The sequence below is a fragment of the Balearica regulorum genome, chromosome 8 (assembly GCF_011004875.1).
Source record: "Balearica regulorum gibbericeps isolate bBalReg1 chromosome 8, bBalReg1.pri, whole genome shotgun sequence".
Lineage (NCBI taxonomy): Eukaryota > Metazoa > Chordata > Aves > Gruiformes > Gruidae > Balearica > Balearica regulorum.
This window is the reverse complement of record NC_046191.1, coordinates 2,857,698-2,876,707: the sequence shown is the minus strand read 5'-3', so window position 1 is coordinate 2,876,707 and position 19,010 is coordinate 2,857,698. Positions and strand designations below refer to the sequence as shown.

At 44.7% G+C, this 19,010-nt stretch overlaps 1 protein-coding gene across 1 annotated transcript in view; it reads left to right on the top strand.

The window, feature by feature from the left end:
- Positions 1–17,465, top strand: part of ROR1 (receptor tyrosine kinase like orphan receptor 1) — a 169,305-nt gene extending 151,840 nt beyond the window's left edge. Inside the window, exons 5-9 of the mRNA XM_075759182.1 lie at positions 3,451–3,578; positions 4,748–5,065; positions 5,968–6,213; positions 10,507–10,718; positions 14,476–17,465. Coding sequence (XP_075615297.1) covers positions 3,451–3,578; positions 4,748–5,065; positions 5,968–6,213; positions 10,507–10,718; positions 14,476–15,900 — 2,329 coding nt within the window. The 3' untranslated portion in view covers positions 15,901–17,465. The remainder of the gene's footprint in view (positions 1–3,450; positions 3,579–4,747; positions 5,066–5,967; positions 6,214–10,506; positions 10,719–14,475) is intronic.
- Positions 17,466–19,010: the final 1,545 nt, after the last annotated feature.

Here is a 19,010-nt window from a genome sequence, read left to right as displayed (position 1 = left end):
GGAGGTGGGGAATGCGTTTAAGCCGTGTAGGAGCTCTGCATGCTATTGTGGGCTCTGTGTCAGGCTACGGCTCTGGTTTTGGATGCAACGTCTGGCGAGCAGAGGGTGTTCAGCCTCGGCGGCGATCTGTTCAGCGGGAAATGATCTTAGATGGAGAGCTGGCGACCGCCCCCCCCCCCCCCAAAAAAAAACCAAACCCTGTTGTATTGTGGGGAGCAGCGGTGCAGGGAATGTCAGTCTGGCAGAGTTGCAGCTGCGTCGGCAGCAGCGTTGTCTCCAGCACTGCCCTGGATATCGCTGGGTACAGCTCCAGTTCTTCCAGTCAAGGAACAAAGGGCTGATGCCCGGGGAGGCCCTAGGTACTCGGTGTAGGCATTTCCATCCTGAGCTTTCTCACAGAAAAGAGCTGCAGGAGTGAGGGAGGGGAAGAGACATCATGAGGAGATGCAGAGGCAAGAGAGGATTTCGTGTGACCCCGAATGGCTGACGAAGGATGATACGGAAACGGAGCCAGGGAGTGAGACGTGGCCACTTGTTCACTGACGAGCGTGTGCCAGTACCACAGCGACATGTTACCAGCCTACGATCAGGACTCCTGGCGTGGGCGCTGCTATTTTGGGCTCCTGATAGCTGTTGGGAGTAACAGATGAACCTCACAGCCCAGCACTTCCCTTCTTTATCACCGTGGCCCGGCGGAGCAGGTCTGGGAGTGGAGACCAGGGTACTGCTGTCATACTCTGGTGCTTCTGTTCCTTGCCTTTCACTTATCCTTCTGCCCCATTATGGAGCTGATTGCCAAAACAATTCCAAGTGGTGCCTGCTCCCTTTGAGCTACTAATCTCATGTTTTACCTCTGTGTATTCAAGGCTGGCATGCAGCCCCGGGGGCAGAGGTGGCCAAATCCAGGCTCCCCTCTCTAATCTTCACCTTCTGAGATTATCTCCAAAATCCTGCTCCTCCGGGCGTTTCCATCCAGGTAAACTGGTGTCCCTGCTCACTCGCAATCCTTGCTGCGTGCAGCTATTGCGGTTAAATCTTCTTAGTTCAAAGGTGAGCCTCGGAGTGAGGTGGGTTTGCTTTGTTGATATGTTAATCACATTCCTCCTGGTTTTGTCTTCTCTATGTAGTTGTGTGCTTAAATTGCAATGCTTGGTCGCCTTCAAGAGCAGTTGCTGTGAGGTGTTGTCCCTGAGTTAAATTCTGTAATAAATTACAATAAATGAATAATAAATTATATGCCATTGATTAGAAGATGGAGAATAGACCTCCAGAGCCTTCAGTAGCTTTTGTGGTTTTTCAGCTCAGGTTTCAGCTGTTTCGTCTTCTCTTCAAGAACCAACAGAGTAAAAATATTTTCGCCAGAGCTGGCTCCATGCAGAAACACATGGATGTGGTTGTATGTCTCTGTTTACGTATCAGAGTATCTGTGTTGGCTGGGTACTCTCTGTTATCCGAGGCATCTCAGCTTGCCATTGCTCTAGTTAACGAAGAGTTTAATTGGCAATTTAAGGGTTGTGCTTTTGCAATCCAATTTTCAATGTGCTTGGGAACATCTTGGGACCATCATCCAACGAAGCCTGGCCCCCTTCCCATTGATTTCTCGATTGAAGCGAGATGTTTGTGGAAGGAGGTTTCCATCTCTACCATCCCTCTTTCCCACCCCCCTGTCTTCACAGTCATAAATTACTGCAGTTAATTCATGGTGTCTAGCTTTTCCCTGTGAACTGGAAAACAACGCTGTGTGAATCCTGGGACGGTGCTCTGGGGCTGAGGAGTGCCGGGAGATGTTCAGGGTGTCCTGGAAGGCGATCCCAGCACTTCTTCTCGCTAATCCCATTAGCTCGCCCCGGCCGCTGTGACAGGGCGCTGGGGAGCCGGGCTGCAGGCTGGCCGAGCGCTGAGCCATGCACACAATGCAAGGGTGACTTCAAAGGGGCTCCCTGCAATTTGCATTTCCAAGCTCACACAGCCAAGGTCTGCAGGAGGGGATGAAAGTGTCTTTTGTTAAACTTAATGGCAGAGTTGATTAAAAAAGCTCTGATTTTGCCCTATTAGTGGCATAGCCTGATTCCACTGTTAGGCTTTCAGCATCTGGGGGAGGATGAATTCTGGGGAAAAAAAAAAGCACACAACAAAAGTAACATGTTGCCTACCCGGCTGTGTTTGTACTCAGGGATATTCCAATATCGTTTGTCCTAATTTGAGAGCTATGTAGTAGCTGTCTTGGGTGGGTACATGCATGAATAACAAAGAAATTATTAGCAAATTTTCATTAGGCATCTCCCTTTGCCGGGGCCTCAGCAGAGCCGCGGTGTCTGCCTTGTCAGAAAATGGGTCCCAAATATCTCCAACTGGATTCTCAAAGCGAGAAAGTAAAAGGGCTGATTCACGCGGTTGGGTGCGTGTTTCAGTGATCACATATGTAAAGCCCTCCTCAAAACATCCCTGAAACGATCTGCCGTGTGCCAGCACGTAGCTGTTGATTATCTGTTCAAAATAAGCAGTGACTGGTCTGGTCTTCAGAGGTTTAGTAATTTCCTTTCTTTGCTTTGTTTGAAGAATATTGGCAAATAATTTCACATCTGGATTTATGTATTAAATGTCTCCTATATTGCATAAAACAAAGCACCTAATGAAAGAAATCTGTCTATTTAACTCCTGTCTTAGCTTTGGTTCTGTTTTAGCAGTAACTCTTACCGCACTCGTGGAAGATTGAAGAAACATTTCCTATTTCAGGGCTATCAGTGCTGGGAGTGGTTTGATTTTCTATATACACTTTAAATTCTGTCTCTGCTAGCATGACTCTTCCTGCTATGTTTATCAATATTAAGTACAAATTTGGTTCAGAAATAGAAAACAGTATGTTAGCTGCTTTAAATAAACATCAATCTTTTTTTTTTTTTTTTTTTCCCCAGCTGTTTATGTTTTCTCTTCTAATCAAGGCTGGGTATATTCCTGAATATACCCTTCCCCCTCATGCGAAAAGCATTCATTTCATACCCGTTAATGCATATTCCGTCTAACCTGAAATGCCGCTGCCTGGGTTTACCAGGCAGCGGAAGGGGTTTTTTTGTGTTTGTTTTTTTTTTAAAATAATATTCAAGATCTTGTTGAATATAAGGATTATTTGTGAGATACTGAGAACTACCTGCAGCAGTGTGGGAATCCTTGAAGGTTAAAATCACGCGGGGCACAAAGGCCGTGCCGTGCCCCCTGCGTTACCTAAGGACCATATAATCCCTTATCACAGGCTTTTAATGGAAGGGAAGGCGGGATACGGGCTCCTGCCCCGGGTGAGCCTCACCCAGAACGAATCGCGGAGTGAAGACAAACGCAGTAAGCCCCTCGCGTCGGCCTCTCGTCGTACCAGTGCCAGCTCCCCGTAGTGACGTTTTGTTGCGAAGTCGCATGTGAAGTGTTTCACCCTTTTGTGTTTATGATTGATTTCAGGGACGAGTATGAAGAGGATGGGTTTTGCCAGCCCTACAGGGGGATCGCTTGCGCACGGTTTATTGGAAATCGAACCATTTATATGGAGTCTTTGCATATGCAAGGGGAAATAGAAAATCAGATTACAGGTGGGTAAACAATGCGCTTGCTTCTTCCCCACAAAGCTGTCTTTTCCCAAAAAGCTGCTAGAGTTTTATAAACTGCAATTCTATTTTTATTTGCTCTTTATCCTCTCTCGCCGTGAGCTTCCCACCACAAAGCTGACTCCTGCGTTGCGCGGTGTCAGTGGAGGGAGTCATCTGAAGAGTGACGATCTGAGCAGCCTTCATGTCTCTGCTCAGCCAGCTCCCCCAAAACAAACTAAAAAATGTTTTTCCAAGGAGAAGGGCCTGTGTATTGGCAACTTCTGGGAGGCTCATAGCCAGGCTACCTGGTGCTGCTGTTACTCAAGAAGATTTTAAAAGTGAAGGGAGACCAGATTTAGTTGCTTTTTACGTGGTTGAGATCATTTAGGTGCTGGAAGAGGCTGCATGAATAATCCAGCAGGTAGTGGTTTTCCTTCAGGTTTAGTAAAGAACCGGTTTTCATGATTTTTGTGGGAGATGCTGTGCTGAGGGGGATGCTGAATTCAAGCTGAGGCCTCATAGATACCATGATACTTCTCTGTCTTTTTATATAAATTAACCTTGGCCAGACCCTAGCCACGTTAATCATCTTCTCTATATGCAGATTTTCTCTCGCTGTCAGAATATTCCAAATTTCTCTTCCCTTAGAGCTTTCTTCCTTTGTCTCTAAACACATCAGCATGGCGAAAAAGGCTTTTGCATTGCTCACAGGAAAGGCCGACGGTTTCTATACAGCCAACGGTTCATAATCTTATGCTATTTTGTTTGAAAAGTCATTTGGGATAGTATGAAAGCTGTCATCTTCCACGAAGGAACTGGTACTGTCATCCTGCCACCTGCAGCCACTTTAGTTTTTACCTGTTGGGTAACAGGCATCCATAGAAATTACTTGGGGGGTGGGGGGGAAGTATAATTAGGTTTGGGGTTTTGGTAATGTGCTTAACATTAATCCCATGTTGAATACATCCCAGATGTATTTTCTCTGTCAGCGAAATCAGCATCGTTAATAACTTTTAATGTAATTAGTCGTCTGTATTTCTGGAAGGCCCGTTCATCACCTGAACATCTGAAAATAATAGTCGCAATGGGAAGTGAGGGTTATACTGGGAAGGCAAGAGCACAGGAATAAAATTCCCACCGGGTCAAGTAAAATCCTTTTGTATATTTTACAGCTGCCTTCACCATGATTGGCACTTCCAGCCATTTGTCGGATAAATGCTCCCAGTTTGCTATTCCTTCGCTGTGCCATTACGCCTTCCCCTACTGCGATGAGACTTCATCGGCTCCCAAGCCACGAGACCTCTGCCGCGATGAATGTGAAATTCTGGAAAATGTCCTGTGTCAGACAGAGTATATTTTTGCAAGGTCTAATCCCATGATTCTGATGAGATTAAAGCTGCCCAACTGCGAAGATCTTCCCCAGCCAGATAGCCCCGAAGCTGTCAATTGTATCCGGATTGGGATTCCAATGGCAGATCCCATAAATAAAAGTAAGTTAAAACCGTCTGTGCCTCCGTGCAAAAAACGCTGTTGTGAAAAGGTTGACTGTAAGGGCTTGCACATCAAAGTTGGAGCTAGAGCTGGGCTTTGAAAGCTCGCAGGCGCCGCGCTCTGGAATTACCCCGCTCCCGCACTTCTCCCCTACCTAGTCCAGAGTGGGTAGAAATTCAGCAATACTTTTTCAGTTTTTTTCTTTAGCTGCCTGTGGGCTCGCACTAAATGCTGTTGATTGGTTTCAGGTCTTTTCGAATTAATATGAAGTAGAAAACAAGGACAGTGTAAGCATTTGAATACTGAAGAACGTCGTAGCTTCAGCCTCCCTGTCCTCGCACAGCCGCCGATGTGCTCCAGCAAGACCAGGGGTGCAGTGTAGGGGTGCTCGGCAGGAGGAACATCTGTAGGGGCCGGGGCCGGGGCCGGGGCCGTCCTTGTCTAATACAGCCAAATTTTAGACCGCGGCTGAGCTTACTCTTTGATCAAGCTGGGCTGCAGCCTGTTCACAGCCCTTATACATCTGAATAGTCAAATATAAAACGTGGCTCCCACAAATTCTCCACCTTTATATGAAAATAATGGTTGCAATTCAGGTTCCCACTGTAGTTTTTACTTCTTTTGTGTATCTTATATTAAAAACGCTTGGCATAAGCTGTTTTCATTACAGAAGCATAAGCTTTAAATCCTCCCAGGAATGTGAATGCAAAGCAGGCCCTGCGTTACGGCCGCAGCAAATTGGGAGCCCGCGCTCCCAAACTGGGTTTCCCGGCCCTGAGCCAGCAGCAGCACGCTGGGGCTGGGGGATGCCGGCAGCTCGCCACCCCCGGGTGCTGCGGCCGTCTGCCTTGCCGACGCCAACTGTGGCTTTGGGGTTTTATTTCTTTATTTTTATTTTCAGATCACAAATGCTACAACGGCACAGGAGTAGATTACCGGGGGACGGTGAGCGTGACCAGGTCGGGGCGGCAGTGCCAGCCGTGGAACTCGCAGTACCCCCACACGCACACCTTCACCGCCATCAGGTACCCCGAGCTCAACGGGGGCCACTCCTACTGCCGCAACCCAGGGAACCAGAAGGACGCCCCGTGGTGCTTCACCTTGGATGAGAACTTTAAATCTGAGCTTTGTGACGTCCCGGCATGTGGTAATTACTGACCTTTTTTTACCTTTCGCTTGGAATAAAGAGGGAAACCGTTTTGTCACAGCCGTACAGCCGTCCTGCAAAACAGGAGCTCAGGGGAGCTGTGCCCAACGTGTCTTTTTGGAATCCCTGAAAAGAGAGCTGTAGGACAGGCTAACTACAGAAAAGCAAACACAGCAGCCCTGCCCCGGGGACGCCTTCGAACATTCGTTGCCCGTGCAGCTGGCAAAGTGGTGGCAGGAAAATATTTCACTAGGGAATGAATACCTGAGCTCTCCCCCGAAGGTGATGAAGCTGCGGCATGTTACCAGCCCGAGCGTCCCAGGCTTTCCAGGTTGCCGTTACGATCAGTACAACTCCTGTGTCCAAATTAAATCGGATCACAGAAGTTGTACTGTTGACGCTGATCCACAAAGTGGTTATAAAACGTTCTCCATTTCACTTGGTTTATTAAGAGCCATTTTAATAAATGCAAACCTCGCTTAACAGAGCTCAGGCCTTGTTTAAAAAACAGAGATGATCTTGCCAGATCCTCTTAGCTGTATTTTAGGTTTGTGTTTACAGAACCACCCTGGCTGCATTTTGGTTTTGCAAAATGAACAAAAATGGAGATTTAGCTCTCATTTTATTCTGCTTTTCTGAGACCCAGGGGGAGTGGATGGAAGACCTGAAGAAATGGTCCCTAATTGTTTATCTGCATTTAAAAATAACAATATTGATACACGCCGAGAAAAAAATACAGCTATTTGCATGGACATGCCAAAAATGCACCCAGAAATGTTCTGGAAATTCACGGTACAAAGTTTCACACAAAATTTTATGTTGCCTACAAGTTGTCACAGTAACATTACCTTTCCCCTTGGAAAGGAGATACCTTTTGATGTTACTGTTCAATAGCCAGAACCAAATTAAATTATTTCTGGTTATGGTTATGAACATTCCTGCAGTGAGACATGTTTGGAGCCTGCTCCAAAGTCTTTTTCAATTAATGGAAAGATGGGAATCAATGCCAAAATGGGATCTAAATTATGGTCTTACTGAAAGAGTAGATCAGGGGAAAGGCAGACAGTCTGGGCTACATCATGTGCATCTCAAACCCTCTCTAACATTCGTATACGCTTTTTAGAGCCCCGTATCTCTTCTGCTATTAGTTCAGTGCATTTAACTTCTGTTATTTTTCTTGTTAATTAGGCACAGTGATAGATTGACTACACAAGAATAGCTCAAGCTATATAAACTGTTCTGAAGATCTTTTTCAGCCCTTCAGTACAAAAATCTGGATCCGAGTAGCAGTCAGCAGGACTCCCCTTAGCGTACTGTCGGCTCTTGGCTCTCCATGCCGGGAGCTGCACGGCTGCAGGCGCAGCCGTGGCTCAGCCCCAGGGGATTTCGGCAGCTCGTTTTGGGCAAGTTCAGGGGTCTCTGCGTGATGCTGTTGAGCTTTCTGTACTCCGCTGCGCTGTCACTGTACGACCTTTCAGCCGTGTGCATTTTGTGTTGCCCACAACTTCTGGATAATTGGGTAATTAAGAGTTGGGAGAGGGAGGGGACACGACACTTGCCAGGCCCCCTCTAGATGGGCTCTGAGATCCCAGGACTGGCTCAGTCTTTTGATCTGAAATAACTGAAAGCAGGACGCTTTTGGACGTGTTGCAAAAGTCTCTGATTTGAACGTTTTACTAGATAATAAATGAGATCGGTTGGCTGGCTTGAAGAATTCCTGACAAGGGTTTTAATTACCTCTCACCACTGCCTTAAATGGTACTCGCTGGGTTTTATGGCATTATTATTCTAAATACAGACAAATAGAGCTATATCAGGTGAGTAGTAATTTGATTGTTAAATGCTAATCTGCATATTAAACCCAAAATACCACGTGGGACTTGCATTCTGCTGGTTTTGCACTGGCTGAAAGAGCCGTTTCAGGCACATTTCAATAAGCATTGTGCATTCTGCCTCACCAGGACATGCCTAGATGGGAAATGGATTTAATTAGGGTGGCTCCCAAGAAACCTATTAACCTAATGAGGCTTCACGGTAGGGGCTGCTACTTAATAAGAATAATAATTCCTTTTGACTGGAATAGCTCAGGTGATGAACTAGTGCCCAGGTCTCCGTCTGCCTCGTGCTGATGCTTTCTTTTCCTTTCTTCAACTGTATCTTTCAGTTGTCTCGCAAGCCGCAATAGATTCGTTTCATAAAGATTTGTCAGCCTGAATATAGGAAGACGTGAAACACGGAGCAATTCAAGCATGAGGCTTAGCAAAGACAAATGTAAGAAGGTTTTGAAGGAGAGGGGAGAGGCACTGGTTGTGTGTCCGTGCTGGAGGGCAGCAGCTCACGAAGGAAACCCGCAGTAGGTCCACGCTGTAGAGCTGGACGTTCACTGAAGACAGGGCGAGAGCACACACTGCCCTTCTGCTGCACACAGGGAGACCGTAACGGGGACAGTCTGTAGTCCTCTCTTGTTTCCCAAAGGCCATAGAAACATTTGGATTACCTCTCCTCTCAATTAAAACCCAGATGGCACGACTTAATCTAAAAAGAATGGTCCAAAAGGAGTGGGGGGGGGGGATCAGAGGGACAGCGCGAGCCTGTAAGAGGAGAGGGGTTATGCAAAGTGACATCTAGAACCATTTGAACTTTGCCTCTGTCACAATTTGAGTCAAACCCAAGCTTCAGATCAAGTTCATGTTTAATTAAGTGCATAAAAGATATCTGTGTGGGCTGCTAAGCACTTCTACAAATCCAGCCTGGAAAACACAGACAAACAAACTGAAATGACCCTGTAGGAATAATAAAACGCTCCCTGTTCTGCCAGAATCCGCTAAGCCCGATGCTGCCGCAGACACTCGCCATCTCCCTTGGAAACACCCAGGCTATGGCCACCAGTCCTGCAGCTCGAGGTGATCTTCAAAATTCCCGGAGTGCCCTATAGTTCGTGTGTTAATCCGTGCGTAATTACACCCTAAACTTTATGAATGCTCCTGGGAAATGCGAGAGCAAAGCAGGCTCCAGCGTCCCCGTGCCCAGAGCAGTCCAGCTGGAAGCTGTGTCCCTGTCAACGCAAGTGGGTGCTGCGTGAATGCGAGGACGTGAGCTCCTTCCCGCAGCCCCTCTCTCCTCTCCCATCGCACCTTTGCTCTAAGCACGGTGTCTGTGAAACCAGAGCCAGCTGGACGGAGGTGGACGGCTGATGTCCCGGCTGTGCCTAGCTCGGAACTGGCCGAAGAAGGTTTCATGTTCCTAAAATTAATCCCTCGCTCCATAGCCGTGAAGAGAACGATGTGCAGAGGGAGTGAGTATTGCAGCTCGCATTCGCACTGTGTTAAATAAAGCGGCTTCCCAGCCTCCTTGGGATCCTTCTTTTTTTACCCCTGCTCCAGCTTTCCTTCCAGCTCTCTTGGCTGCGTCCTTTGTGCCAGCGTTTGCCACCCTGCTCCGATGCCATGCTATTAGTGTGTAGTTGGTAGAGGGGTGGGGTTTCCCACTTGCCCATTAATCCCATTGGGACCAAGTCCTCAGTAGGTAAGATTTTTCGTTTTAAGGTTATGCTGCAGCTTTTGTCTGTGTTCAGACTTTTTCAACCCCGTTTCTGACTTCCTGGGGTAAAAGCCAGGACCGTTTTCTCTATTTCTTGCCATTTCCGTGCATTTCCTCCCGTTTCCCAAGTCTTCTCCATTTCTTCTGCTCTAGAGTCCCTAATCGTCCTGCGTCTGCACCTAAAACTAAGTAGAAAATAAGTTTTGAGTTGCACGTGTTGGTTGTTCCAGTGCCCTGGGTGGCCACACAAATGCTTTGCCCAGTGCTAGGGGAGATGTTGAGAACAGGAGACTGGAAATAACTAAGTGGATAAAACTCCCCACGTTTTTCTTGGATTAAGAGAACTATGGCAGAAAACCTGATGTACATCTTAAAATAAGGAGTCTGTAATCCTGCCAGAGCCTTTTTTCCATAAGCTATTTTAGGAATTAACTTTCCTGCATTAGACCATTACTTCATTTCACCCCAAGCAATTGCCACCTCACAGGATTCAGCTATTTCACAACCATAAGTAGGTTTGAACTGACACGCTGCAGGGAAATTGTTCCTGGCCGTTTCGTGTTCTTACAGAAATCTTACACAACCAAATTAGTTGCTCTGTTAATATTAAGGAAATAAAACAGCATTCAAGGTGAATTGCAGTAGTATTACCTGGATGTTTTATTCTTCTTAACACTTCTAGCTGACCCAGGGATGTATTTGACTCTGTGGGATACTTCATTGTTTTGGTGTTTGTTTTTTTTTCTGAACCAGATTATAAGGATTCCAAGGAAAAGAATAAAATGGAAATCCTGTATATCCTGGTGCCAAGTGTTACTATTCCCCTGGCCATAGCCTTGCTCTTCTTCTTCATCTGCATCTGTCGCAACAATCAGAAGTCTTCCTCCCCTCCCGTGCAAAGACAGCCGAAGCACGTAAGAGGGCAGAATGTGGAGATGTCGATGCTCAACGCCTATAAACCAAAGGTAATCCCTCATTTCTGCTTCGACATTCGCTGTCTGTAAAGGCAGAGTGAAATGCTTCGATCAACTCAGCGCTGAAATATTAAGCTGATTTCCAACTTGCAGTTTCTGCTGGTGCCTTTAGCTGTGATTTTTGTAAGGGCTTTTCTCAGCAGCAGCGTAGCAAGTGTGCTGGACCTGTGGAGGTAATGCCATGTGTCATGTAGCTGGATAAATAGGAGCTGGAGGACTTTTTTTATAATAAAGCAACCCATTACTGAAGCATCTCTAAACTACCTCATTTAAGGTAGAAAGTAGTGCAGATAAAGATGCGATTCAGCATTTTCTCAAGAGAGTTTTTTCACGGGTCTGCTCTAGTCATACGTCATCTTTCACTCCGCTGAAATCACTTTGGAAAGATTTGTTCTGTGTTTTTTCAGGCTTGGCCATTCTCTCAGTTAAAAAGAGAAATTACCGAAACAGAGCCTCAAAAATCTGCCTGCAGTTCTGGCCAGCACAGCTGATGCATTGCGGCTCTTGTTGCTGGTATTGTTTTGCTTCACTGTAGTCCCAGGTTCATGAAGCATTTATAAAAATCATTTAAGATTTAAGTGTGACTAACCTAGAGCTCCTTCTTTTTTAATTTGCAAACCTGTATGTATCCCCCATTTCGGGGCTGTAACTGCCTTCTGCCACCTACGGGCAGAATGCTGCCCTGCAAAGAGTATCTGCCTTGTTTGTCACCCCGTGCCACGGCTTGACAGAGATGGTTCTTTTGAAGCATTTCAGAATTAAAATCAATATCTACAAGTCATTAGAATAGAAACTGTGTAGACTGAGGACCTGAAACAGTCAGAGGTGCCTTTGAGTAAGCTGTTATTTTTCTCAGAAAATGACATGGCAAAATGATTCCAAATTTGGATTTTAGTGAGTTTCAGCAATGTGAATTCTAACCTTCAAATATTGCTGCCGTAGGTGTTCTGTCGGCAGAGCTAATCCCTCGGCATCAGGAAAGGTTACACTTGTACTTCAGGACCTCTGCACTCCATCTCTGAATAAATTCTGGTCTAGTTTCCTTCTTAAGTTCAACAAAGCAGCCATGGGATGCCGCTATTGCTTTCTCTTAAATATCAAGTTTATAGAATTAGGTCATAAAGAGTTAATTGTGGCAGCCTAGGGAAAATGATGCAGGGAGAACGCTACAAGGGGCAGGGATGGATGGAGCCGTGCCACCCAGGCACCACTTGCAGTCTCACCGTGGCAGGGACAGACACAGAAAGTTATTGCAGAGGAAAATTCCAGCTCACAGAAAGTGCAGGAGACTCCTTTTAAGTCGGCGATAGAAGTAAACCCGCCGTGCGGCTGTGCTGGAAAATGCAGTGCTGCTTTTGCCCGTGAGTAAGACAGGCTGCATACAGAGATGTTTTTACACGGCGTAATGCTAACACTAGGATTCCTGGTTTAAACAGCTTTCCGGGCCCGTGATGCCGCAGCGTGACTGTTGTGCCAGGTGGTCAGACAGAGTTGGGTCTATTGTCGTATTTTAATTCCTCGGTCTCACGCACGCTGGCCCAGTGAATATACCTTGATTTTCCTTTCGAGTTCTTGATTTCAGCTTTCACATACAGCTTAGAGTAGCTGCACATCCAACTATTGGTAATAGCACAAAGAGTGTTTAATTAGGCAAGTGTCAAAACTACATCTTGCATCCAACCTCCATGGAATATTTTGTTAAATTTGGGTTTGTTTCTTGGTCCCCCATTCTACTAGGTATTTGGGTACAGTCCTGGCTAAACTGAAGATAACGGGAATGTCAGCATCGTGTTAATGAGGTCACAATTTCCACCTAGACTGCTGACGCGCTGATGCCTTACGCACACAGCGTAGGAAAGCAACTTGCCCAGAAACGTCTGCAAATACAGACCGCGCTGTTTTCTTTTTATGTTCAAAGTCATATGCTGCAAAAAGCTTTCCATCTTCTTTATGCTAATTCTGGCTTTTCCCAGTGGGAAACCCAGCTCTCCCTGTCTCAAATGTTGTGATTGCCTTTCAAACAAAATTTTAAAAGAAAGGAAGTAGAATCCTATTTTTAAATACTGTATCCAGTATTAATGTCAACTTTGGGTAAAAGCACGCTTAGGCTTCAAGCTCCAACTGAGGTGGATGTGTGTTTGCTCATCCAAATAAAAACGTTAGCATTTCATCCAAAAACCTGTTTCAGTTTTAAGGGCTTTTAATTGCCTTCAAAAATATAATAAACTAAGCTCTTCTTGTCATTCACCTAATGGAAGGAGCCGATAAAGAGATAGAGGCGGTGGGCTTCGCTCTTACCGCTTTCCCTTTGTACTCGGTTTACTTTGGCGTGCTGCCTCCTGTGTATTTTACACTTCTTTACATTTCGTACACCGATGTATGACAAATACTTGTCAAACAAAAACTAAGCAGATTTATAACCGCTTAACTTGAAATGAGCCCTTCCTGCCAAAACTTTATGACTTCATTTTCTTTCATAGTTTTCCACTCTGTTGGTTCAAACAGACGAACCCAGCCTCAGGTCAGACAGAGGTCATTTCACTTTCATTACTAAAATATAATTTACAATATGCCAGACCTAAACAAGTTTTAGCCTAAAGGATTTGTATAATATAAACCATCTGTTCCTCAGCAATATAGCTAATTTCCTGCCATCACCGTACAGTCTACTGGCTGCCTGCTTAAATGGCATTATTATTATTATTATTATTATTATTATTATTATATTTGTCTAAAAGTCGCAAGTGGTCAATATGATTAGTATTCATTTATTCTAAAATGTCATTTTTTAAAAATGTCAGTTCTTTTCCTATATTGCCACTGTAAAGCTGCCGTTACATTATTTCAGGAATGCAAATGCTAATGTTTACACTAATTTATAAAACATAGATCCCAAACTCATTAGCCTTAAATCGCTACCTATGGCTCTACTGAGGACCCTAAATGAGTGGGTTTGGCTGTAGGTGTTACAAGCACGCGTGGAAGCTACCGTCTGAAAACTTCTTTGTGGCCTAAGAGTGAATACACGCACCCAGAATAACAACAGGGTTTTGCAAAAGTTTCCCTTTCTTCTTTGACCGTTATCTCATTTTTCCAGCTGCCTCTGTCCTGCATGTTTCAGGACCGAACATTCAGTCAAGCGTGAGCAGAAATAGTCTCTACATTGAAGGGTTAATAGCAAAGTCCAGGAAGAATTTGCTACAAAGACGTAGTTCTTAAAAAAACCCCACTTTTCTGCTAAAAACTTTCAGCCCTGGCCCAGAAAACGCTTCAGCATGTGCTTACTTAAAGTATGTGAATTGCCTCAATTCCTGAAATTAGTCAGATTCAATTTTAAATATATAAATGCCCAAGCCCACGTATAGAAACGCCTTTGCTGAAATGCTGACAGTTCCTGCATATATTTAGATCTAATACTTACTACTTTTATCTGGTCTTGTGTAGAGGGTAAAAAGTAATTCTGAATTTAGTTTTGGAGCACGGTGCACAGAGATGAGGCGGCACTCAGCCCTGAGCTTTGCTGATGCGGGGATACTGGTGATACTGGTGTCACACAGGCTGTGATGGGGCCTGATGCCGTCACACCAGTGCCGCGTCTCAGGATCGTCTCCAAACGGATCTGTGTCCCAAGGAGTTCCTCTGTCGGTCTGCTTGGCTTTCAGACATCCTCTGCCAAAAGGTCTTTTACTTAAAAATATGTTTTCCGTCCTGTTTTTCTGACATGTTTTTGCTGTCGTTTCGTTAACAGAGTAAAGCTAAGGAGCTGCCCCTGTCGGCTGTTCGTTTCATGGAAGAACTGGGTGAATGTGCTTTCGGCAAGATCTACAAGGGACACCTCTACCTTCCAGGCATGGATCACGCTCAGCTCGTTGCTATCAAGACACTGAAAGACTTCAACAACCCCCAGCAGTGGGCAGAGTTCCAGCAAGAAGCATCTCTCATGGCCGAGCTCCATCACCCGAACATCGTTTGCCTCTTGGGCGTTGTGACCCAGGAACAACCTGTCTGCATGCTTTTCGAGTACATGAACCAAGGAGACCTCCACGAGTTTCTCATCATGCGATCGCCGCATTCAGATGTTGGATGCAGCAGCGATGAGGATGGGACTGTAAAATCCAGCCTGGACCATGGGGATTTCCTGCATATTGCGGTCCAGATTGCAGCAGGGATGGAGTACTTAGCGAGTCATTTTTTTGTCCATAAAGATCTCGCCGCTCGTAACATTTTAATAGGAGAACAACTTCATGTGAAAATTTCAGACCTTGGACTCTCGAGAGAAATCTACTCGGCAGATTATTACAGAGTTCAAAACAAATCTCTCCTGCCAATTCGCTGGATGCCACCAGAGGCAATTATGTACGGCAAGTTCTCTTCAGATTCCGATATTTGGTCATTTGGAGTTGTTTTATGGGAAATCTTCAGCTTTGGACTTCAACCATATTACGGATTTAGTAATCAAGAAGTCATAGAGATGATCAGGAAAAGACAACTGCTGCCATGCTCTGAAGACTGTCCTCCCAGAATGTATAGCCTGATGACAGAGTGCTGGCATGATCTGCCATCCCGGAGGCCACGATTTAAAGAAATCCACGCCAGGCTGCGCTCGTGGGAGGGTCTTTCCAGTCACACTAGTTCTACTACCCCCTCCGGTGGGAATGCCACCACTCAAACGACTTCCCTCAGCGCGAGTCCGGTTAGTAATCTCAGTAATCCTAGGTACCCCAACTACATGTTTCCAGCACAAGGTATACCACAAGGCCAAATCGCCGGGTTCATCGGACCACCAATACCTCAAAACCAGCGATACATCCCCATCAACGGGTACCCGATTCCACCAGGATATGCTGCTTTCCCAGCTGCCCACTATCAACCCCAAGGTCCACCCAGGGTAATCCAGCACTGTCCTCCTCCAAAGAGTCGTTCTCCGAGCAGCGCCAGTGGGTCGACTAGCACAGGTCACGTCACTAGTTTGCCATCTTCGGGATCCAACCAGGAAGCGAATATTCCTTTGCTATCTCATATGTCAATTCCTAGTCATCCGGGGGGAATCGGTATCACAGTTTTTGGAAATAAAACTCAAAAACCGTACAAAATTGACTCAAAGCAGTCTTCCCTACTAGGAGACTCCAGCATCCATGGACCTAATGAATCTATGATTTCAGCTGAATTGTAAATAAGCAAGGCCTTTGTAAATATAACTATTTACAATACAAACTAGAAAGTGGTAGAAAAGATTTATATTCAAATATTTTATTAAAGATTCTTCTGGTTGTTTAACAGACATTGCAGCAAGTATCTTCTGTGAAGTTTAACTGCTTAACAGGATGGGCAGACTCAACCAGACAAAGATCATTGTGGTATGAATACTCACCTTTGGCAACGGACGCGTTCTTTCTTTAAGTGCCACCGACAATTCAAAAAGGGGAAGGGGGATTTTTTTTTTTTTTTTAAATAAAAACATTTTATCATACGCTTTTTTCACAGCTTTTTAAACCTCTGTTGTGGCTTAAATCGCAGAAACTTTTTTATACTGAAAACATATTTTAATATTTGTCTCTTTTTTAGGAGATGCAAATATTCGGAGATCTGCTGGGTGTGCAATTTCAGTTCCAATAGATAGTTAAAATATTTGTAAATTTTGCAGTCAAGGATTATGTTTCAAATATGTGATCTGAAAGCTGAATAAATTACTTCAGGTAGGATTTTGGTCTTTCGTTAAGTTGGGAGTCTGAGTTCAGATTCAGACAAAAAAAAAGTCATTTATCTGACAGCACGATAGCTTGAGTTATCAACTTGCAGTCTACAACAATCACCTGCTATTGGCTGCTAAAGACGGCTGGAGTTCTAAGAAATTGCCTTAAAGGAAATGAAATTAAAGTGTTTTAATTTCAGAACCTGAATCAACTCATTCAAAGATAACATTTCCTAATCTAGTAGTGAAAGCAGAAATTTTATATCCTTTTGTTGCTATGCAACTGTTTAATGGAAAGGCTCCAAACCACGATTTGATATATGACAATCAGTTTTCCCGGGAATATTTATTGTTTCAGATCAATGTGTGATTTCAGTGACTCTGACTCCAGTAACCCTGACAAAAGGGGAACTCACATTCCACCACGCAGCAAATCCATTGACAGCAGTTCTGTCTGTCGCTTCTAATAATGTGAATTAGTGTTAACTTTCGACTTAGAAGTACGACATTTGTGTAATTACTAAAAATTCATTCAGGTATAAGCAATCTAGGCTATTCATTTGAAACCACTTTACTGAGTTACAAAAGTGCTGTGTACGTGACGGTTTTTCACAGGCTCGTTTTTGTACTGAAGAGTATTTTTATTGTACACGGAACGAAAACAATCTTTTTGCTCGGTTGACAATGTTGTATAATATGACTTTATTTTTATCTTTTTGCACAAAAGTGTGATAATGTTTTGTACAGCAGAAGTGAAAATACATCTCTGCATTTTATATCTTGGTCTGTTTCTTTTTATTTTTAACCTGATGTAGATGTTCTTGAAATATATTATGGTGATATTCAGCCACTACCTTATACAAATATTTTTCTTTGTTTTCACTGCATGCGTTTAATCACTGTATTACTTGATGATTGATTTATTAATTATGGGCATTTCAATTAGGCAAGCATGAAAATGTAATAACAAAGGCTATTTTATAATTAAGATATGTGCATTTTTGTATTTCACATGCCAGAGATGATATTAAACACTGATTATTTTATGCTGCTGTTTATTAAAACATTGTTTTAACATAAACATATCGGTATTTCCTCCATCTTGGTGTAAGATATTTGAAAAGTTTCATAATTAAAGAGCACTAAAATCTGCTCACTCGGCTCAGGTAGGGAGTCTGCTGAAATGCTCACTTGAATGGGACACGAGAGTTTTGCAAATAATATCTTTTAAAGTTTTATGTCCTGCTGCGTCGTATGAATTTTCATGGTATGTTGTGCTGCTGCAGCATCCAGAGCGGTCAAGCTTCCTCTCCATTGCACAGGCGCGAAACCGTACTCGCGGATTGCGAACGACCTGTAGTGATGTAGCGAGGACTTCTGTGACTTCTGACATACTTTATGAACCTGAGATGTCACCTTCCGTGTGGGTTGAATTTGCGTCTGGATCGGTAATGACAATATGTTACATGTTAGCTAAAATTTAGTTTTGGCTGAAGATTCGGGCAATAATTAATCTTATTAGCTCCGATATCTGCGTCAGGTTATTGGACTCAAATGCTAAAAAATCCCTGTTGAGCAGAGGTGTTTTGCAGGACCGGATGAGATGTTTTTTCTCTGAGCCGTAGCTGTTAACACAAGCAGAGGCTGGGGAATTGCTCTTTCTCACTTAGACACGTACACAGCTTTGCAGCGCTCGCTTGGCATCTTGTATTGTCATTCTTGATCCATCCTTTCTCCCATCTTCTCCTGCCTGCTTTTTTGAGTGGTTGCATCGGTGCACACAATTCTTTTGCATCAAATGCACTGAGAAGGAAGAAGATCCCATTTTTCCTATGGGATTTCTTAGCCTGTACCATTAAGGGCTTGAAATTTCAACAGTGGCAATTTAAAGACAGTTTGCCACTTCATAAGTATCTTGGTTTGAGAAACAGAAGAAACTCTATGCAGCCAAACACGTCTGTGGTCCTTAGGTTTTGCTGTTACTGCAAAATCTGCAGTGAAGACGACGCTGGAGGTGAAGTCAATGGAGAAAGGAGAGTCTCTGCGCCACAGTTGACACACAGACATTTGCGCAAAACTGAAAAATTGAGATATCGTGATCAATGATATCAAAGTGTTTGCTCATCGCTGTCAAGCAACAGCCTTCAGTGAGTGAACGTGTGAAGAAAATGGAAGGTTCTTCAGGAGGTTCTCCTTTTGTCTACGCAGCCTGGAAAAGACAGCCATGGAACCAGCTCACGAGATGGTCTCTGCCAGTCGGGATGACAAGCCATGCGCGTCCCGTCGGGTCCAATCTGAACGCATTAGGCATGATGCCGTCATTCGGTTCAGTTCTGTACAGACGCGCGTGAGCCGCGCTCGAGTCAAACCTGCCTCGCACCAGGACTGCACGCGCTGAGCTCCCGTGGGACGGCCGCCTCGCGCAGGTAAGCTTAGCTGTGAATGTGCGCGCTCAGCTTTAATCGCCCTGATAGCAAAGCAGTTACCTAATGCTTACTGGAGCAGCAACGGGAGTTGTAAAATAGTCCCCGACACACTTTGTGGTTTTCTGTTAAAAAACCAGGAGCTACAGCGCGAGCCGGCTCCCAGCT